The 22,701-nt window shown below is 42.1% G+C and overlaps 1 protein-coding gene across 2 annotated transcripts in view; it reads right to left on the bottom strand.

The window, feature by feature from the left end:
- Positions 1-22,701, bottom strand: part of eif2b4 (eukaryotic translation initiation factor 2B, subunit 4 delta) — a 65,916-nt gene that overhangs the window by 14,950 nt on the left and 28,265 nt on the right. For both annotated transcript variants that reach the window (XM_063040861.1, XM_063040860.1), the window contains exons 3-9: positions 19,417-19,555; positions 10,529-10,723; positions 9,149-9,231; positions 7,196-7,287; positions 5,504-5,618; positions 3,017-3,093; positions 380-482 (exon numbers count right to left, since the gene is read on the bottom strand). In XM_063040861.1, coding sequence (XP_062896931.1) covers positions 380-482; positions 3,017-3,093; positions 5,504-5,618; positions 7,196-7,287; positions 9,149-9,231; positions 10,529-10,610 — 552 coding nt within the window. In that variant the 5' untranslated portion in view covers positions 10,611-10,723; positions 19,417-19,555. The remainder of the gene's footprint in view (positions 1-379; positions 483-3,016; positions 3,094-5,503; positions 5,619-7,195; positions 7,288-9,148; positions 9,232-10,528; positions 10,724-19,416; positions 19,556-22,701) is intronic.

The following is a 22,701-nucleotide window of genomic DNA, read 5'->3' as shown; positions in this document are numbered from 1 at the left end:
ACTAACTAAAACTTGGTTACAAAGCTCTGAAAGAAGAGACTGATGGGCACTTCCTCTGATAAAGTATTCCAATTAAAGGGTTTCAGAGTTTTAAGAGGAATTAGGCATATTAACAAGCCTATTTTGTATGTTCACACAGTGAAAATACTCTCAGAATTGACAACTGGATTTATTTTGATTTGAGTTAATCACAAAATGGGAAATGGACATAAAGTCAATATTTAATGAGTTAAGATCTTTTTCTTTCTCCCTTATAAAGTTCAATTCCACTCAAAATCTGTCTCAAGACACAATAAAAATCCAATGAATCTTTCTGAAACTTAAAATACCAATACTTCTTTCCCCTTAACAAATTAAAAGTGTGAAGTCGTAATCTCACCTCATCCTCTCTCACACTTCTGGCAACATTAGAGATTTCCTTTTTGATGAACTTTATAGCATTTCCCATACTTGCTGAGAGCGAGCGGCACTGATTCAGAAAACTTAAAGACAGAAACACTATTATCAACAAAAATACACACAAGTATATCCAGGATTTGTAAATCATTTTCAAAACAAGATTATGCTGAATTATAGTAATCAATCATTGGATCATCATCATTATGTGTTGTGTCGTATGACACTGGTGATCACGGTCTTCTATCTGTCTTTAATCTGTCTATGGGGAAGACCCCCTTTACACTCTTGCTCTTTATCTATCCATGACCATGATTACTCTTGGCCAATTTTCTACAGAAGTGGTTTGTCATTGCCTTCTTCTGAGCAGTGTCTACAAGACGGCTGACCAAAACCATCACAATACTCTTTAGCACCAACTGCATATAGGATCATCCAGCACCTGCTCCCAAGGGTGAGCTGCAGGCTAGCGAAGGGAAGGATTGCCTTTGGTAGAGACCTATCTCCACCATATCACATAAAACTATAATATAGGCAAGTGCTTCAATGTATTTATTTAGATACAGCCCAGTAACAGGCCTTTCTGGATCCTCTTCAGCTTTGCTTTTGTGCAACAATCCCACAGACTGAATACCTCTATGTTTATTCCTCATATAGTAACTACCCTTTCGAAAAATGTCTTCATCCTTTTAAAATTCACTTACATTCAAATTTCACAATTTCTATTAAGCTGATTTTTGCACAGTCCAAATACGCATCAGATGTTTTGACAAATTATATTTAAGGGGTAGGAGGGGGTGGGAGTTGTTAGATTCTTATTATTGTCATATAAACTAAAGTTGCACTATTCACTGAGCCAGATTATCAGAGAGACCCCTTCCTTATGCTATTTTTCTTCCTTTATAATCGAAGCAAGTAAAGCACAGAATAAAATTTCCCTGTGAAGATTCTACACTAGTTGGATTTAGATTATAGCTTGGTTATACACAGTCAAAAGATCAGCACGCAGGCTTTCATTCAAATGTTGAAATGTACATGATAATAACAATACAGATGAAAAGAAATACAAACACATTTATCATTTCAAGATTGTTTATATGTCATTTCCAGTACACGAGTGTAAAGAAGAATGAAATAATTGTTACTCCTGATCCAAAGCATCACAAAAAAACAATAAGATAAAGAACACGCTAATAATAAAAAACACAATAAATATAAATACATAAGATAGTTTATATACATAGATGGATTGTGTGTCCATAAAGTGACGCTAGGCACAGGAGTGTCTATACATAAGGTGACTGACAGAAAATGACAAAGTATTGGTGGTTGAAGGTTTGGACGGGTGGGATAGGTTTGTTTGTGTCTCCCTTCATCTGTATAAGAGAGCACAAGATACGCTAGCAACACACAACAAAATGCTGGAGGAACTCAGCAGGCCAGGCAGCTTCTATGGAAGAGTATAGTCGATGTTTCCGGCCGAGACCCTTCGACAGGACTCTCTCTAATTTATTATTAGAGAGCATGTCTCATGAAGCATGAGAGCATGTCTATAGATGCACTATGGAGAGCATTCTGACAGGCTGCATCACTGTCTGGTATGGGCGGGAGGGCTACTGCACAGAAACGAAAGAAGCTGCAGAATCTAGTCAGCTCCATTTTGGGTACTAGCCTACAAAGTACCCAGGACATCTTCAGGGAGCGGTATCTCAGAAAGGCAGCGTCCATTAAGGACCTCCAGCACCCAGGGCATGCCTTTTCTCACTGTTACCATCAGGTAAGAGGTCCACAAGCCTGAAGGCACACACTCAGCGATTCAAAAACAGCTTCTTTCCCTCTGCCATCCGATTCCTAAATGGACATTGAACCCTTGAACACTACCTCACTTTAAAAAAAAAATTTACAGTATTTCTGATTTTTGCACGTTTTTTACTCTATTCAATATACATATACTGTAACTGATGTACTTATTTATTTTTATATTTATTTTACTTATTATTTTTTTCTTCTATATTATGTATTGCATTGAACTGCTTCTGCTAAGTTAACAAATTTCACGTCACATGCCGTGATAATAAACCTGATTCTGATAGATTAACCAAGCTATGGCTTTTGTCTTCGGAGAGAGGAACGATGACAGGTGACTTGATAGGAAGTCTAAAAGATGGTTACAGGCATAGACCGCACGACAGCCAGAGCCTTCTTCCCATTACAGAAATAGTTAACACAAAGAAGCATAATTTTGCATTATGGGGGGAGGTATGAATTTTTTTACGTAGAGAGTGGTGTGTGTGTGTGGAACACAGTGCTGGTGGTGATAGAGGCAGATACATTAGGGGTATTTAAGAAACTCTTAAATATGGAAACGGATGAAAGAAAAATGGAGGGCTATGTGAGAGGGAAGAGTTAGATTTATCTCAGAGTAGGTTAAAAGACCAGTACAACATCATGGGCCAAATGGCCTGTACTGTTCGGTTATGTTCGATGGTCATTGTCATTCTGCAAGATCAACTGTAAACTACAGAACTTTCATCAAAAGAAAACACTCCAGCTTAACGAAAAGAACTTACAAATACTCAATAAAGACTTTTATTGTTCAACTGCTCAAATAAAGAAATACCTGATGTACGGTTTGAGTTTATTGACCAAGTCTCTTGACAACTCTTCATTGGGTGGAGTTGAATAATCATGGATAACCTAAAAACAAGAAAGGATGGTCACAAAGTTTGCTTGAAGGCAGTGACACCAAATACAAAAGAAATTAGTCAGGTTATCAAAATAATGCAGATTCCACTCCCCCCTCCACCCAATGTTATTTCAACATGCAACGTGTGGTCACACATTACTCTGAACTCAAAGTATCTCCAAGCACCGCCAACTCGCTGATGCAGCACCATTGGAAGCACCTGACTGCAGCGGACTCTGAGTCCGTCCGAAAACTTTGAGCCTCCGACCAGCCCCTCCGACACAGCCTCTCCGAGCACCATCCTCTGCTGAGCGCTTTGACCCCGCCCCGGCCGCCGAGCAACAAGCAAAGCCGAGGACGCGGGGCCTTCCCCTCCGGAGATTCTGGATCACACAGTAGCAGCAGCAGCGAAGCAGGCATTTCAGAAGTTTCACCAGTTGTTCTTCCGTGCTCTCACGTCCGTCTCCATCAAATCAGGATTGTGCAAGGCACCCTACTTGACAAATAACAGACATCACCACCGGAGTGGCCACTGCGAGCTGCGTCGTGCCGCCATCTTCCCACCACTTCAAACAGCTAACTAGGTAAAGTGACTGCTGACTGTAGCAATGAATGGCAGGCACACTTGTCTTTGAGTCGAACTGGCAGTGAAGACCTCCTTTTGGGTCTGCTCGTCACCAATGTACATGACTGCGCGATAGAACACATAGTAAGAACCTCACGCTTTATCACAGTGTTACGCGTGGTGGGGCCGCCGGCTACCCTGGTGAGATAGGGACATGCCTGTCCTAGTATGTGAAGTCAGCTCCAGCGGACTAGGCAGATGAGATCCAACAGCTAGAAATATGGTATTGCAATGCTCTGTGGAGAGCGAAGGGCATGACAAAATACAGAAGACATCATGGTCATCCACTGTAACCAAGAAAGACCCCAGTTTGTGACACCTGTTCATACCACTGGACTCAGACTTCTAAGGTCAAGAGTGGAGCTGCCCTAGTGCAATGACTTTTCCACTTTGAAAACTCTCCCACGCAGGTTTTCTGTCATCGTCCGACATGATGGACAACCATCAATCAATCATCCTTAGTGCAGAAGCACAGACATGTGATGGGGTTTTAGCAGGAGGAGGCCACTCTACCCATTAGCTCCATGTCAGTTAAGAACGTGCTATCCAGGCAAAAGTCAGGAAGTTACGGTGCAGCTTTATAAAACTTTAGTTAGGTCACATCCGAAATATTGCACATAGTTCTGATCATCCCATTTAAGGAAGGATGTCAAAACTTTGGAGAGGGAGCAGAAGAGGTTTACTGGGATGCTAGGTGGATTAGAGAGCTTGTGCTATAACGATAGATCGGACAAACTTGGGTTGCTCTCTCTGGAGCGACAAAGGCCAAGGGGAGATTTGATAGAGGTTTATAAGATTATGAGAGGCACAGATAGAGTAGATACTGTCTTGTCTTCCCCCCCCCCCCCAAGGTTGAACTGTCTAACACCACAGGGAATATATTTAAGGCGAGAGGGGTAAGTTCAAAGGAGCTGTGAGGGGCAAGTTGTGTTTTTTTTAAAACAGAGAATCGTGGGTGCCTGGAACGTGCTGTCCAGGATGGTGGTAGAGACAGATACACAAGGGACCTTTAAGAGAAGTTTCGATAGGCACATGAACGTGAGCAAAATGGAAGATTATACACATTATATAGGCAAAAGGGATCAGTTTAATTGGTCGTTTGATTACTAATTTAACTGTTTTGGCACAACATTGTGGGCTGAAGGACCTGTTCCCGTGCTGTACTGTTCTGTGTTCTGATTCTATTTCTTAGCTGATGGTCAGTAGTTGTGATATAACAAGCAAGTACATTTTCATTGAAAGCGTACAAGTACTTAGAAGTGATCATCTCTGGATTACTTCCTGAATTGTGCACAAAGTGACATTAGATAAATTAGCTAAGTTACAAAGGGAAATAGAGGAAAGAAAGAACATGAAAAGCAGGTCAGACCTGTTGCAGAAAACTGAAAACGAAAGAAGAATATTGGTCTCCCTGGCATTAAAAAAAATACAATCTGAGCTGACAGGAACCATACACGAGATAAACTAGGTCTCCTCCAAAGACTCCATAAGAACAAAGCATGAAAAATGGTAACGTTAGAGAAGTAAATATGTTGTTAACCTGGCGCAGATGTAGCTCTGCAGTAAATCTGCCAAAGACAAAAGGAAATCTGGCATTGCAAAAACTTATTAACAGACTGAAATAGTTCCATGCAGCAGCATACAAATTCAAACTCACAAACTAAAAAAACTAGGTGTTCTAGTTATAGCACACAAATATCCTATCTCAGAAAGCAACAGAGTTGTAAAGGAAGAGGAGGTGAAGACAAATGATATAATTTTGTTAATAATACCGACAAAACCATTGTATTCCATACCTGTTTAAAAGCATGTAGTAATGCTATACATCGTGCGTTCGACCCTGTAATAATGCCTTGAGAATATTGTAATCCAAGACGTACAATAGCAGGATGAAGCACAGTTGAGGGCGTGCTGCACAGAATCAAAGAGAAAGTTGGTTGTGCAGGTCTCAATAATGAGGGTCAATTGCATTATAATTAGGACAGGAGCTGAAAACCTCAGTGCAATCAGGAACATTACTTTTGTGCAAGTTAAATCATGATCGGTCTTTTCAAAAACCAGTCAATATTCAATCAAATGTTTATTGATGAAAACGTAAATTCTGACAGAAGCGATTTAAAAGCACAACTAAGCAGTTACATCAATGAGAAATTGCACTGAAAATTCATTACAAGACATTGTTCAATAACACAAAAATTGTTTAAGATTTGAATGGTTGCATCTGAAATTCTACAAATCTGACCAAACGTAAACATACTAACAACCAACTCAGGTTACAATGTCCAGTAACTTTTCCCTCTGCCCCTCCCCCAACTGACGCCTTCTCTTCACTTCCCTATCACCTTCCTCCGGTCTCCTCCTCATTCCCTTTCCTCTATGGTCTGCTTACCGCTATCAAATTCCTTCTTCTCCAGCCCTTTGGCTTTTCCACCTATCACCTCCCAGCTTCTTACTTCATCCCACCTTCCCCATCCACCTGACTTCACATCACTTTCTAGGATGATGGAAAAATGGAGGGCTATGTGGGAGGGAAGGGTTAGATTGATCTTAAGAGTAGGTTAAAGGTCAACACAATATCGTCAGCTGAAGGGCCTGTACTGTGATGTGGTACTCTATGATAGGAGCTAACCCACCACCTTTACCACACACTAGACAGCACAATCTTCCCAAAGGGAACTTAATTTAAAAAGCTAAGAGTTAATGCTATAAAATTGTATTGTGTGTTGTTGGGTATCCCTGTGCTTCTATCCCAGAATAACATGTTAAATTATTCATGAAAAAACAAGCTTTGCACAAGATTTCAAATGGAAAATTACAGTCAACACAAGAGATTCTGCAGATGCTGAAAATCCAGAGCCACACACACAAAATGCTGGGGGAGCTGAGCAGGTCAGGCAGGATCTATAGTCAACACTTCAGGCCAAGACCCTTCATTAGGATTGAAAATAATGGTATTCTCTGCCAAAGGGTTGTTTTATAATCCTAGGGAATAATTAGTTTGAAACAGACTTATAAATGCAAATGAACTTCAATATTATAGGGAACAATGACATATAAAGAGGGCACTTGTAAGGGACAGAAATGGCTAACACTGTATCTAAGAGCAGATACATCATGCTTCAATTTACTTGAAGTAGTTTCTGATACTACACTCAGCAAGCACGGTAGCATAGTGCTTAGCACATTATTACAGTGCCAGCTATAAGATTGGGACTCCTTTGCCGCCACTGTCTGTAAGGAATTTGCATGTTCTTCCCATGACCGTGTAGGATACCTCCAGATGATCCAGTTTCCTTCTACGTTCCGAAGACATAGAGGTTAGGGCGTGCTGAAAGTGTGGCGACCCTTGCAGGCTCCCCAGCACAATCCTGACTAATTTGATTTGATGTAAACAATGCATTTTGCTGTATGTTTCAACATACATCTGAAAAATAAAGCTAATCTTAATCTTAATAAATACAACCAATATACTGAATAGATCTACTCACGTTAGTTGCTGGGTTAGCGGCATTTTGCGGCTGTACTGGTGCAAGTGTAAAAACAGACCAACTTTGTTGCCATAATCTTGCCTAAGTGGAACCTACAATAAAAGGAATAAATACTTTTAATGTAAAATACGTATTTCAAAGTTCAAAGTAAATTTATTATCCATATGCAGAAGAAAAAGGTTGTGAACCCTTTGTAATTAGCTGGTTTTCTGCATTAATTACTCATAAAATGAGTTTTGATCTTTATCCAAGTCACAATAGGCAAACACAATCTGCCTAACCTAATAACACACAAACAATTTTACTTTTCATGTCTTTATTGAACACATTGTTTAATGATTCACAGTTCAGGCGGGAAAAAAATATGGACCCTTGTATTTAATAACTGGTAGAACCTCCTTTAGCAGCAATAACCTCCACCAAACATTTCCTGTAGCTGCTGATCCGACTTGCACAATGGCGAGCAGGAATTTTAAACCATTCCTCCATCCAAAACTGTTTCAGTTCATCAATGTCTCTGGGATAGCTTGCATGAACAGCCCTCTTCAGATCATGTCACAGCATCTCAATTCGGTTAAGGTCTGGACACTGACTTGGCCACTCCAAACCACAAATTTTCCTCTCCCTAAGCCATTCTGTTGTTAGTTTACTCTTGTGTTTTGGATCATTGTCTTGTCGCATCATCCAACTTCTATTAAGCTTCAAGTGAAGGACTGCTACCCTGACATTCTCCTGTAAAAGGTCTTGATACAATTTTGAATTCACTGATCCCTCAATGACTGCAAGCTGACCAAGCCCTGAGGCAGCAAAGCCGCCCCAAACCATGACGCTCCTTCCACCATGATTCACAGTTGGGATGAGGCTTTGGTATTGGTTTGCAGTGCTCTTTTCCCTTCAAACATAGCGGTGTGCATTTCTACCAGAAGGTTCAACTTTTGTCTCATCTATCCTCTGAACATTGTTCCAGGAGCACTGTGGAACATCCTGGTGGTCTTTTACCAACTTGAGACGTGCAGCAATGTCTTTTTTGGAGAGCACTGGTTTCCTTCATGATGTCCTTCCATGATCACTATTCTTGTTCAGTGTTTTTCTTATAGTGGACACATGAACAGAGACTTTAGCAAGTTCTAGAGATTTCTACAAGTCTTTTGCTGTTAACGGGTTCTTTTTCACATTCTTCAGACTTGCATGTTGTGCTCTTGGTGTGATATTTGCAGGACACCCACTCCTACAGAGAATAGCCACCGTACTGCATTTCCTCCACTGGTAAAAAAATTATCTTACTGTGGACTGATGAACACCCAGGTCTTTAGAAATGCTTTTGTAGCCTTTACCAACTTCATGCATCTCTACAATTCTTCTTCTAAGGTCCTCTGAAAGTTGCTTTGATCAAGGCATGGTGCACATAAACAGATCTTTCTTGAGTAGAGGAGGCTCTGTCAGTAACCTGACTTTGTGTATCTTTTTTTTAAAAAGGGTAGGGCACCTCCACATGCCCTACTTGAGCTGGCAGCTTATTCCACACACTCACCTCCCTCTGAGTTAAGAAATTTCCTATGTTCCCCTTAAACTTTTTACTCAACTTATTATCATAATTTTGTTTACAATTATTTTAATTGTGGGGAGGGGGTTGGAAAAAAAAGGACAAAGTAAACATTAATTAAAATAGCTATGCTGTACCTGCACCTGAGGATATTGCACACATTGTACACAAAGACATAATCAGAGATGGACACCTAACACACATATAGCTCCAAAGGTATTCTGCACTTTAAAGGAAATACTGCACCAGGTGTTCTCCCCATTTGAAATGAGAAGAACACCTTGTAAAGTATTTGTAGGTACCTCTCTTCTGATAGTTAATGTCAGGATATATAGCTGTATAATAAACTCTACTTCAAATTTGAAAATGCCAAAAAATGTTTAAAATAGATTTTCAGACTTAAAAGGTACCTGTTGCCGTTCCAGTTTTTTTGCCAACTTTTTAAGAGCTGCAGGGTCATCTGCTTGCACATAATCCGGGAGCCGTTTTACTACTGCCAAAAAAGAACACAGACGTTCTCATTCCTCAAAACAGTGACAAACACACTTAAATGAAAAGTAGTATAATATACATTATACAGTTTACAATTTCTTTCTCTAGCATCTCTAAAGAATACTTAGTTTTGTGACCACATTAACAGTCAAAGAAAATAGTTCGCACTGCAATTGCAGAGCACTGTATAAATCTCAGGTCTGGACTAAATTTCATTAAGCACATTTCCACCACGATAAAGCAACACCAACTCTGATGGCTAGGTCATGTCACTTGGATACCTAACTCACATCTACTCGAACAGATCCCTTACTGCCAGTTGAAGGGAGGTGGGCAAAGGAAACGCTTCAAAGATATCAAAAACAGCCTGAAGGAATTCAGCATTACATCTAAAAACTGGGAAGACCTTGCATTCAATAGATATACCTGGAAGAAATCTGTTCAAGAGGGAGCTGCGCTACATGAGAGCAATCTCCGCTGTGCCGCAGAGAACAACTGGCAGCTGCGAAAGGAGAGAATAAACAACCAAAAGACCCAACTGCTAACCATAGCCACCACTTACTCTTGCCCACGGAATATGTGCATCCCAAACCAGCCTCTACAGCCACCTGAGGACCCCCCAGTAGACAACCCCTTCAAGGCAGAGATAAAACATTGTTTGTTATTCAAAACTTGGTCCAATAACCAGAAACGTTAACGGAATAAATAGCTACGGTTGTATGACAGGACAGATATTGAAATTTTGGCATAGAACCAATGGGCCACAAGGTTTCTTCCTGATTCTCTTTATTCTATTTAAAGCTTTAAAGGGTCAGTAACTTCATGAAGGATCCCACCTACCCTGCTCATGGACTGTTTGCTCCACTCCCATCAGGGCGGAGGCTACATAGCACCCACGCCAGGACCACAGATTCAAAAACAGTCACTTTCCCCAAGCAGTAAGGCTGATCAACTACTAACCCAACCATCACCCCACTCACCCACCACTACTTCATCATTTCCTGTCTTCCTGTCTATCACTTTATGTACAGACACTCCCATGCCTAGCATTACTTTATGGGCATACAATCAATGTATACAAGCCATCTTATGTATTTTAATGTGTTTTATATATTATTGTGATCCTTATCTAATTGTTTATTTTTCTGCTGCTTCAGATCCAGAGTAGCAATTATTTTGTTGTCCTTTACACTGGCGTACCAGAAACAATCTTAGAAGATGAAAAAATGTTTATAATTATCTACTTCCTTTTCCTCAGTCTCACCCTACAATGATTGCAGTTAATGTGCTTTTGTTACCTTGCAGAGGCTCACTAGGGACAGACTTTGTCTTCATTGAAGCAACAGGTTGGCTCTGATCTGATTTCTTGGATTGTTTCATACGATCATCCTGCTTTGCTTTACGCTCCGCTCTCAGTTCACTTTTTGTTTTTCCTACTGGACCCTTTTCATTACCAATAGGTGTGTCGCCTGATGCTGCATTTGCCGTTGCATCTGTAAAAGACAAGATAATGGAGGCAAGGCTAATCACAATGTTTTAAATTTAGCTTCCACGATCAACCTCTCAAATTTATCAGGAGAGTCGACATCTATCCCTCTATCGAGGATGAGAGGTGACTTGATAAAGGTGTAGAGTGCATTACCAATCCCTTTTTCCCAAGGCAGAAATGGCTAACAGCTGACGCCATAATTTTGGAGGAAAATATGGGGAGGATATCAGAGGTGAGAATTATTTATCCATCCATCCATCCATTCATTCATTCACACACTTCTACACACAGCGGTGGATGTGTGGAACACGCTGCCAGGGAGGTGATAGAGGTAGATACATTTAGGAAAATATAAAAGACTCTTGGACAGGCACATGGATGATAGAAAACTGGAGAGTGACGTGGGAGGGAAACATTAGATTGATCTTGTTGTAGGTTATAAGGCTGGCACAAATCATGCTGAAGGGCCTGTACTGTGCTATAGTGTTCTATGCTCCTGAGACTAAATATGACATCTATTTGATTATTGATCTTCACCCTCACGTGCAATTAGTGACACGTTTTCCAGTATGATTAATCAACACTAATTCAAGTCTTCTAAGACAAACCTAATGAGCATCATTGCACAAAACATTGAAGTAAAAGGGAAGAAAAATATAATGGGGTAACTTCAGCTACCATGGTAGATTCAAAATGAAAAATGATCCTCAAATTCAGCAGCAGGCTTCTGTTATGCTTTTCACCTTCTATAATGCTCTATCATTTTAGTTGACAATATTTCAAACTTAGCTACACACATCAAAGTTGCTGGTGAACGCAGCAGGCCAGGCAGCATCTGTAGGAAGAAGTGCAGTCGACGTTTCAGGCCGAGACCCTTTGTCAGGACTAACTGAAGGAAGAGTGAGTAAGGGATTTCAAACTTAGCTGTTCTTTTACATTCTTGGCAGGGTTGTTAACAGTATGAAGGACATAGAAGGAGCTTGAAGTTTCCAGCTATAGATCCCTCAAAGTTGCAGCACAAATTGATAGGGTTGTTAAGAAGGTGTATGGTGTGTTGACCTTCATTATTTGGGGAATTGAATTCAAGGACTCGAGGTGATATTGCAAATCTATAAAACCCTGTTAGACCACACTTGGAACATTGTGTTCAGTTCTGGTCGTGCCATTATAGGAAGGATGTGGAAGTTTTACGGAGAGTGCAGAGGAGATTTACCAGGATGCTGCCTGGTTTAAAGAGCATGTCTAATAAAGATAGATTGAGTAAGCTAGGCCTTTTCCCTTGGGAAAGAAGGAGGAAAAGAGGTGACTTGATAGAGGCGCATTAAATGATGAGAAATATAGATCTAGTGGAAGTCAGAGACTTTTAACCATGGAGGAAACATTTAAAACAAGGGGGCATAATTTTAAGGTGCTGGGAGGGAAGTATAGGGGAGATGTCAGGGGTTGGTGTTTTTCTTTATATAAACATAAGGAAGTAGTGGGTGTGTGGAATGTATTGCCGGAGTGGTGGTAGAGGCACATACAGAGGTATGCAAAAGTTTGGGCACCTCAGGTCAAAACTTCTGTTACTGTGAATAGCTAAGCAAGTAAAAGATGACCTGATTTCCAAAAGGCATAAAGTTAAAGATGATACATTTTTTTCAATATTTTAAGCAAAAATACTTTATTTTCATTTTTTAGTTTCAAAATAACAAAAAAGAAAAAGTGCCTGAAGCAAAAGTTTGGGCACCCTGCATGGTCAGTACTTAGTAACAAACCCTTTGGCAAGTATCACAGCTTGTAAACGCTTTCTGTAGCCAGCTACGAGTCTTTCAATTCTTGTTTGTGGGGTTTTCGCCCATTCTTCCATGCAAAAGGCTTCTAATTCTGTGAGATTCTTGGGCCATCTTGCATGCACTGCTCTTTTGAGGTCTATCCACAGATTCTCGATGATGTTTAGATTGGGGGACTGTGAGGGTCAAGGCAAAACCTTCAGCTTGCACCTCTTGAGGTAGTCCATTGTGGATTTTGAGGTGTGTTTAGGATCATTATCCTGTTGTAGAAGCTATCCTCTTTTCATCTTCAGCCTTTTTACAGACAGTGTGATGTTTGCTTCCAGAATTTGCTGGTGTTTAATTGAATTCATTCTTCCCTCTACCAGTGAAATGTTCCCTGTGCCACTGGCTGCAACATAAGCCCAAAGCATGATCGATCCACCCCTGTGCTTAACAGTTGGAGGTGTTCTTTTCATGAAATTCTGCACCCTCTTTTCTCCAAACATACTTTTGCTCATGGCGGCCAAAAAGTTCTATTTTAACTTCATCAGTCCACAGGACTTGTTTCCAAAATGCATCAGGCTTGTTTAGATGTTCCTTTGCAAACATCTGACGCTGAATTTTGTGGTGAGGACGCAGAAAAGGCTTTCTTCTGATGACTCTTCCATGAAGGTCATATTTGTGCAGGTGTCACTGCACAGTAGAACAGTGCACCACCACTCCAGAGTCTACTAAATCTTCCTGAAGGACTTTTGCAGTCAAACAGGGGTTTTGATTTGCCTTTCTAGCAATCCTATGATCAGTTCTCTGGGGAAGTTTTTTTGGTCTTGCAGACCTCAACTTGACCTCCACCGTTCCTGTTAACTGCCATTTCTTAATTACATTACGAACTGAGGAAACGGCTACCTGAAAACACTTTGCTATCTTCGTATAGTGCACATGCGCCAGTCGTGCATGCAGCCTGTTACAGCCGTTCCGAACGGATTCTTACTTTTTCCTTCTTACTTTTTAACTTACGTTATTTTTTGTATTTTTTTTCTCACGGTAACACGTCGAAGCTGCACCCTCTCTAACATGCTGGTAGAGAGTTTTATTTGGGTTTTTAGCGCTGGAAATAGTTACATCCCGACACGCGGGACAGAAGCATGGTCGCAGTGTTCATTCCAGGGACCAGCTGCTTGCGCTAATGCCGGCCGGTTTAGCAAGCAGAGCGGCGGACACCCCTGCTGAAATCTGGAGGAAAACACACAGAGAATGCAGAGGGGGTTCACAAAGTCGAGGAAAGAGGTCGAGACAACAGAGACTTAAGGAGAAGAGGAGTTTGGTGGGTAATAAAATGGATGAGTTCATGGCGCTAGCCAGGCTTCAGAGAACATTTCGGGAGTGCAGTGTGATGTGTTTCACTGGAATGGGGCTGCATGAGGACATACCCGATCAAAACCTCTCCATGGACGGCTTCCAGACCATTCCGGCTGACCGGAAGTGCACTGAGAGCGGTAAGCGTAATGGAGTTGGGTGCTTACTGTTCTGATTAACAACAGATGGTGCAATCCGGGGCATATTACGATTGAGGAACGTGTTTGTAGACCGGGTATTGAGCTTTTTAATGTTGGACTTCGGCCACATTCCACCGAGATTCAACACTGGGCAGCACGGGAGGTCGTTCCTGCCTGTGGCCATCGAACTTGCAGCTCCTCCCATGGAGGGTCAGACACACTGAGCCAATAGACTGGTCCTGGACTTTTTTTCCATCTGGCATAGTTTGCATTTTGTTGTTTGATTGTTGGGGGTTTTTGTATTGCTATATTTATGCTCTATTCTTGGTTGGTGCGGCTGTAACGAAACCCAATTTCCCTCGGGATCAATAAAGTATATCTATCTATCTATAGCCTTCTTCTGCTTTGTGGGCATCATTTATTTTAATTTTCAGAGTGCTAGGCAGCAGCTTAGAGGAGCCCATGGCTGCTGATTTGAGGAGTCAGGGTATTTATAAAGCTTTGAAATTTGCATCATCTGTGAACAAGCCATAGCCCAAACAAGGTCTGAGACCTTGGTAAAAGTTATCTGAGAGCTCAAATCTCTTGGGGTGCACAAACTTTTGCATGATGCTCCTTTCCTTTTTTCTCCCCTCTCTAAAATTATACAAAACAAATACACTAATCTTGCTTAAAATGTTGAAAAGAACGTTTCATCTTTAACTTTATGATTTTTGGAGATCAGTTCATCTTCTACTCACTTAACTATTCACAGTGACAGAAATTTTGTCCAGGGGTGCCCAAACTTTTGCATGCTACTGTACATTAAGGACATTCAAGAGACTCTTAGACAGTCATATGGATGAAAGAAGATTGGAGGGCAGAGAAGCTTCAGATTGATCTGATTATAGGTTAAAAAGTCAGCACAACACCATGGGCTGAAAGGCCTGTACTGTGCAGTAGTGTTCTATGTTCTGAGACTAAATATGACATCTAAATGGTTATTAATCTTCACTTCCACAGGTAATTGGTAAGTCCTTTTCTGGTATGACCAATGGACAGCAACTGAAGTCTTCTCAGACAAACATCATAAGCATCATTGGACATAATTTTCAAATAAAATGGAAGAAAATATAATGTGGTAACTTCACCTACAATGGTGGGTTCAACTTGGAAAAAAATAAATGCTGCTCAAATCCATCAGCAGGTTTTTATAATACCTTTCGCCTTCTATGGAGCTCTTCCATTTTAGTTGACAATATTTCAAACTTATCTGTTCTTTTCACTTTTACAAGTGCTATGACTAAAAGTCAAGCTGGTGTCTCTGAAGCTGCCTGCTGAGGAGAAAGAGTATGTGCACACAACTTGGGAAGATTCATCTGTTGTTTCTCCTTCCTTCCGTGCAGAGCAGGCATAATAGTTCCACCACAGGACAGCATACAGCATTAAGTTATGAGGAGCTGAAGTTTCAAGTATGAATAACAATCCTCCTCTGAGACAAATATGTCAATGATCAAGAACAAAATCTTCAATTTTCTTCAATAATTTGGCCCTGCAATAATACTGAGACAAATAATATTTCACCGCAAATGTTCATTTTTACTTGTTTAGAGATACAGCATGGAACAGGCCCTTCTGGCCCAACAAACCGCTCCACCCAGCAACCCACTGACTGGACCCTATCCTAATCACAGAACAATTTGCATTCACCAATTAACCCATTAACTGGTACGTCTTTGAACGGAAATTGGAGGTTTGCTAGGCCAGAAGGGCCGTTTTGCACTGCACCTATAAATAAATTTTAAGATAACAGCATTGATGGTATTCCAATGCTTTGAAGAGGTGACTGTAGGTAATCTAGTTTTCCAAAGCATATACACTGGGTTCCATTTAATTGGGACACATTGGGACAAGTACATTTTGGCCCAATTAAGTGGCTATCCCAATTAACTGAATTGTCATGGAAATAGTTAAAAAAAGACAACCTACCATTTAACTGAGTAACAAATCATGCCTTTAAATGAAATACAGATCAAATTCGAACACTACCAATAATATTACAGTACCATAAAACTGTGTATTATTTCCTAATAGTTATCAACAGAGGAACTAAGGAGGAAGGAGAAGATGGTGGCGCGAGGCAGCGAGCGTGGCTGTTCCGATAGAATATCAATATGTGTAACTAGGGGTACCATGCATCAATCTGGATTTGATGGGGACAGCTGTGAAGTGCAGAGGAACATCTGGAGCAACTTCTGAAATGCCTGCTTCGCTGCCGCTGTTACTGTGCGATCAAGAATCTCTGGAGACGTAGGCCCCAAATCCCTGGCTTTGCTTATCGCCTGTTGCCGGGGCTGGGGTCGAAACGCTCGGCAGAGATGGTGCTCGGTGCATCGATGTCGGGAGGTGGTCGGAGGCTCGGAGTTTTTCAGATGGACTCGGAGTTGGACTGTGGTCGGATGCTTCCGGGATGCTGCATCGGCAAGTTGGCGGCACTGGAGGTTTACCGTCTGCGTGAGATGATGGGACTTAGAGAGACTCTGAGACTTTTACTGCGCCATGGTCTGTTCTTATCAAATTACGGTATTGCTTTGCACTGTTGTAACTATATGTCAGTGGGCTACCGGGCCACAAGCAAACGATATGATTTGGTGATATGATTCAGCTGCACCTTTCATCATTCCCTGTCACGGGCGGTACCTTTCCCTGTCAGCGGCACCTTTCCTCATTCCCTGCTGGGCCGCGAGGAAACGATATGATTTGGTGATATGAGTCAGCTGCACCTTTCCTTATTCCCTGTCACGCCCACTGTTGAGCCATTACACACGCAAGGTCATTACCCACTTGTCATCCATGTCAGCGAGGGAAGAAGATCAACTCCTCGAGCTTGCAAATGACGACGGGCTGAAAAGTATGTTTGACATAACATCTCTACCGGCATTCTGGATCAAACTCAAGGCTCAATATCCTGAGATAACCACGGAAGCACCGAAAACGTTGCTTCCATTTCCAACATATCTCTGCAATGAATGTGACAAAAACTAAATTGCGGAATAGACTGGACATAAGGAACCCCGTTTGAGTATCGCTGTCTCCCATCACCCCTCGATGGCACCGTCTTGTTGCAGGAAAACAAGCCCAGGGCTCCCACTGATTCAGCGTTATTGGTGCGTTGCAATGATTTTATACGTTCATACGGGGAAAATATGCGCTGTGTGTTTAATATCCAAACGTTACTTAAAATGTTATTATGCTATTGAGTTATATAACCATATAACAATTACAGCACGGAAACAGGCCATCTCTGCCCTTCTAGTCCCACCAACCTGCACTCAGCCCATAACCTTCCATTCCTTTCCTGTCCATATACCTATCCAATTTTTCTTTAAGTGATAATATCGAACCTGCCTCTACCACTTCTACTGGAAGTTCATTCAACACTTACTTCAAGCTTCCCTGTCCTCCCCTGAATTGACTTACCGCTATTTTCATGTGAGGAAGATATGCGCTGTGTGTTTGTTTAATATTAAATTGGTTAGATAAACCCTTTGAAAAACGAAATTGAGCGTATTAGCCACTTATCACCAATATTCCGGTCGTGATTAACACCCCCCTCCCCCCGAACAGAATTGCCCAAAACGATACGTAAAAAAATAATCGGCAGGTACATGCATTCACAAGTCACACATGCGCACTGGTGCCCGCGCAAGGCTTTATGGTCATTGTAGTCTTTCTCTGGGTAAACACAATGTATTTGACTGCTACTCTTGTCCGTTGGCAACCATACCCCCGCCCCTCCCCCGGTCGGCCAGTCCGCAAGAATATTGTCAATATGAAACCGGTCCGCAGTGCAAAAAAGGTTGGGGACCCCTGCTATATGTTATAATTATGTGGTTTTTGTTAGTTTTTAAGTCGATTTGTCATGTGTTTTCGTGATATCATTCTGGAAAAACATTTTTATCATTTCTTAATGCATGAATTACTAAATTACAATAAAAGGGGTCTGCGTGCCCTCATAATCATAATTAACCCAGTGTACACTGCTGTGTTCCTTTGATTGACTGTAAATGAACAAAACCTGGTGCAGATAATGAACTGCCTTCAAACAATGCTTTTGACACTTGCACTCTTCACTTTCATTGTAACATTCAAGGTGTTTGTCAATACCTTTGAATTCTTCATAGTTCCTAACTTACTGAAGCAGTGAAATCATTTTATTTTCACTCCAGTCTATTTCTGGCATCCCCAAGCCTGAATGCTTGAAACCGCTGTGAGCAAAACAGTTCTGCATTGTCTTACTGCTCATTTCACACCAAAGATCAGTGACAAAAATCACTGCTTTCAGAATATAAACACACACAAATGATGTCATTTTAAAAGTGTTCGCTCGAAGCATGGTATAGTGTCCAGCCACACAATTGCAATGTGACTGATGTTAGTAATTGTTTAGTAGCAATCTCCTTTTCCAATTAATTTGTGGCATCGTACCCCAAATAAACGAAGGAAATCACACTGACCTTCTCGATTTGCAGTTGTTCTTTAAGAGTTCTATTGTTGTTTAAGCAAATCCTGCTTAACTGATGGCTTAATTAACCAGAATCCACTGTAATTTGTAAAATTATAAAATTACAAAGCAGTAATTTCTACCAATTACTGTTATTTGGCAGAAGCTGAGCTTACTTCTGGCAGAAGTTTTGATCTCTTTACCTTAGGGGTGACACGGTGGTGCAGCTGTAACACTGGGGTTCAATTCCTGCTGCTGTCTATATACATTCTCCCCATGACTGTGCAAGTTTGAAATTGTTTACAGGTCACTGCTTAAAAATAAGGAATCAGAGACTAAAAATACTTTATTTACTTATTTAGAGAGATAAAACGCGGAACAGGCCCTTTTAGCTCTTTGAGCCGTCCAGCAACCCGCAATTTAACCCAAGCCTAATCATGGGACAATTTACAATGACCAGTTAACCTACCAACTGGTACATCTTTGGACTCTGGAATGAAACCAGGTCAGCCAGGACAAACCCATTCATTCCACAGGGAGAATGTTCAAACGCCTTACAGAAGATCCTGGGATTGAACTCCAAACTCTGATGCCCCAAGTTGTAAGAGCATCGTGTCAGCCGCAACGCTACCGTGGCTTTCTCTCACTGAATCATTTGGTCTTCTGCTTCTACTGGCCTTTGAGGAATCGAAGCGCAATTCCATTGAATGGTGAGGTAAGGCTGAGAAATCCAGTGGTCTACTCCTAACTCATAAATTACAAGTCATAAAAGCAGAATCTGGCCATTCAGCCCATCATGTCGTGCAGACCTTGAGCAACCACTTGAAGCTTCCCAAAGAGGTATACTATGCATCACAGTGAAAAGGTTTTATACCACTGTTAGTGTTACAAAACAAGCTTTGTGATAACCCCTAAAACTCTGGACCTAATGCCAAAAATAAATTAACATTAGAAGATAATATACCTTTCTGTTGTTTTTTTGGGACATCGGTTGTAAAAGAACTTCCAATATCTGGAGTCTTGCCTTCCTTCTTGTTTTTCTTCAGTTGCTTTTTCTCTTTCCTTAATCGCTGCTTTTCTTCTTTGGACAATTCTTGCCCTAGCTATCAGAAAAAAAACAGGAAAATATTAACTTTTGTATGGCATTGAACTGGTCTGGGGAAGACTTAGCTTGTTGGTTTTCCAAGTTCAAGTTTACCATCATCTGACGGTGCATATTTATTTATTTAGCAATATAGCACTGGGTAGGCCCTTGTGGCATGTTGCCAATTAACCATAACCTAATCACAGGACAATTTACAATCACCAATTAACCCAATCTTTGGACTTTAGGGGGAAATCAGAACACCCAGGGAAAACCTACACACTCCGTGCAGAGGGCTTACAGAACCGCGCCAGAACTGAACTCTGAACTCCAGAATGTCCCAGACTGTAATAGCTTTGCACTAACTGCAACGATACAACCAAAATGAAACAAGATTCCTCCAGACCACAGTGCACCCACAAAACATATATCCACACAGCACATAAAACAAAACATTGCCCCAAATAAGATAGTGAAGTATCATTCAAAGTGCATGCAGTGCACACTGCGGCTAAACAGTAAACAGCTCGTTGTCCTAGTGGTGAGACCTCGGTGGTAGCAGGGCGTTCACTAATCTGAAAGCCTGAGGAAAGAAGTTGTTACCCAGCCTGTCTGTCCTAATCCTTATGTTCCCATACCTCCTTCCTGATGGTAGTGGCACAAAGTGATTGTGGGTTTGGTGGTAGGGATCCTCAACAATGCCTCAGGCCCTTCTATACATTGCTTCTGGTAAATGTCACAGTTGCTGGGGGGGGGGGGGAGACCCCAGTAATCCTCTCAGTAGTTTTTAACTATCTTCTGTACGGTGTTGCTGTTCAATGCCTTGCAAATTCCGTACCACACAATGATGCAGCCTGACACTCCTGATGGTGTTCCTGCAGAAGTTGTTCAAATGGGGCTGGGGAACCATGCACACCTATGGTACGTACAGTATTATTCAAGGCTGAGAGCTGGACTCAATCCACTAAACTACCAGAACACAACAAATAACACAAAATGCTGGAGGAACTCATCAGGACAGCAGCATCCATGGTGAAGAATAAACAGTCGAAAATCTAGGCTGAGACCCTTCTTCAGGACTCTTAGTTTGAAACATCCACGGTTTATTCGATTCCATGGATGCTGCCTGACTTGATGAGTCCCTCTATCACTTTGTGTGTGTTGTTCTGGATTTCCAGCATCTGCAGAATCTCTTGTGTTTATTACGACAAAGCAGTGGTTTTCTAAGAGAGAAAACTGAATTTTACCTTTATTTGTGTGAATGGGTAGGGGTGAATAGAGAATATTTCAAATAAAAACAGAAAAAAAAATGAAAACAACAGGAATTCTGCAGATGCTGGAAATTCAAGCAACACGCATCAAAGTTGCTGGTGAGCGCAGCAGGCCAGGCAGCATCTCTAGGAAGAGGTACAGTCGGCGTTTCGGGCCAAGACCCTTCGTCAGGACTAACTGAAGGAAGAGTTAGTAAGAGATTTGAAAGTGGGAGGGGGAGGGGGAGATCCAAAATGACAGGAGAAGACAGGAGGGGGAGGGATGGAGCCAAGAGCTGGACAGGTGATTGGCAAAAGGGATACGAAAAGATCATGGGACAGAAGATCCGGGGAGAAAGGCAAGGAGGGGGGAACCCAGAGGATGGGCAAGGGGTATAGTCAGAGGGACAGAGGGAGAAAAAGGAGAGTGAGAGAAAGAATGTGTGTATAAAAATAATTAACAGATGGGGTACGAGGGGGAGGTGGGGCATTAGCGGAAGTTAGAGAAGTCGATGTTCATGCCATCAGGTTGGAGGCTACCCAGACGGAATATAAGGTGTTGTTCCTCCAACCTGAGTGTGGCTTCGTCTTTACAGTAGAGGAGGCCGTGGATAGACATGTCAGAATGGGAATGGGATGTGGAATTAAAATGTGTGGCCACTGGGAGATCCTGCTTTCTCTGGCGGACAGAGCGTAGGTGTTCAGCAAAGCGGACTCCCAGTCTGCGTCGGGTCTCGCCAATATATAGAAGGCCACATCGGGAGCACCGGATGCAGTATATCACCCCAGCCGACTCACAGGTGAAGTGTTGCCTCACCTGGAAGGACTGTTTGGGGCCCTGAATGGTGGCAAGGGAGGAAGTGTAAGGGCATGTGTAGCACTTGTTCTGCTTACAAGGATAAGTGCCAGGAGGGAGATCAGTGGGGAGGGATGGGGGGGAACAAATGGACAAGGGAGTCGTGTAGGGAGCGATCCCTGCGGAAAGCAGAGGAGGGGGAGGGAAAGATGTGCTTAGGAGGGAGATGCGTTTGAGAGCAGAGTTGATAGTGGAGGTGTCTGTCCCCCACTTTTCCTTTGCTACATCGACGACTGCATTGGCGCTGCTTCCTGCACGCATGCTGAGCTCGTTGACTTTATTAACTTTGCCTCCAATTTTCACCCTGCCCTCAAGTTTACCTGGTCCATTTCCGACACCTCCCTCCCCTTTCTAGATCTTTCTGTCTCTGTCCCTGGAGACAGCTTATCCACTGATGTCTACTATAAGCCTACTGACTCTCACAGCTATCTGGACTATTCCTCTTCTCACTCTGTCTCTTGCAAAAATGCCATCCCCTTCTCGCAATTCCTCCGTCTCCGCTTCATCTGCTCTCAGCATGAGGCTTTTCATTCCAGGACAAGGGAGATGTCCCCCTTTTTTAAAGAAAGGGGCTTCCCTTCCTCCACTATCAACTCTGCTCTCAAACGCATCTCCCCCATTTCACAGCAGGCCAGGCAGCATCTCTAGGAAGAGATACAGTCGACGTTTCAGGCCGAGACCCTTCGTCAGGACTAACTGAAGGAAGAGTGAGTAAGAGATTTGAAAGTTGGAGGGGGAGGGGGAGATCCAAAATGATAGGGGAAGACAGGAGGGGGAGGGATGGAGCCAAGAGCTAGACAGGTGATTGGCAAAAGAGATATGAGAGGATTATGGGACAGGAGGTCCAGGAAGAAAGACAAGGTGGGGGGGGGGACCCAGAGAATAGGCAAGGGGTATATTCAGAGGGGCAGAGGGAGAAAAAGGAGAGTGAGAGAAAGAATGTGTGTATAAAAATAAATAACAGATGGGGTACGAGGGGGAGGTGGGACATTAGCGGAAGTTAGAGAAGTCGATGTTCATGCCATCAGGTTGGAGGCTACCCAGACGGAATATAAGGTG

This window comes from Mobula hypostoma, chromosome 2 (genome assembly GCF_963921235.1).
Source record: "Mobula hypostoma chromosome 2, sMobHyp1.1, whole genome shotgun sequence".
Lineage (NCBI taxonomy): Eukaryota > Metazoa > Chordata > Chondrichthyes > Myliobatiformes > Myliobatidae > Mobula > Mobula hypostoma.
Note: the sequence above shows the minus strand (reverse complement) of the source record. Positions and strands in the feature narration are given on the sequence as shown.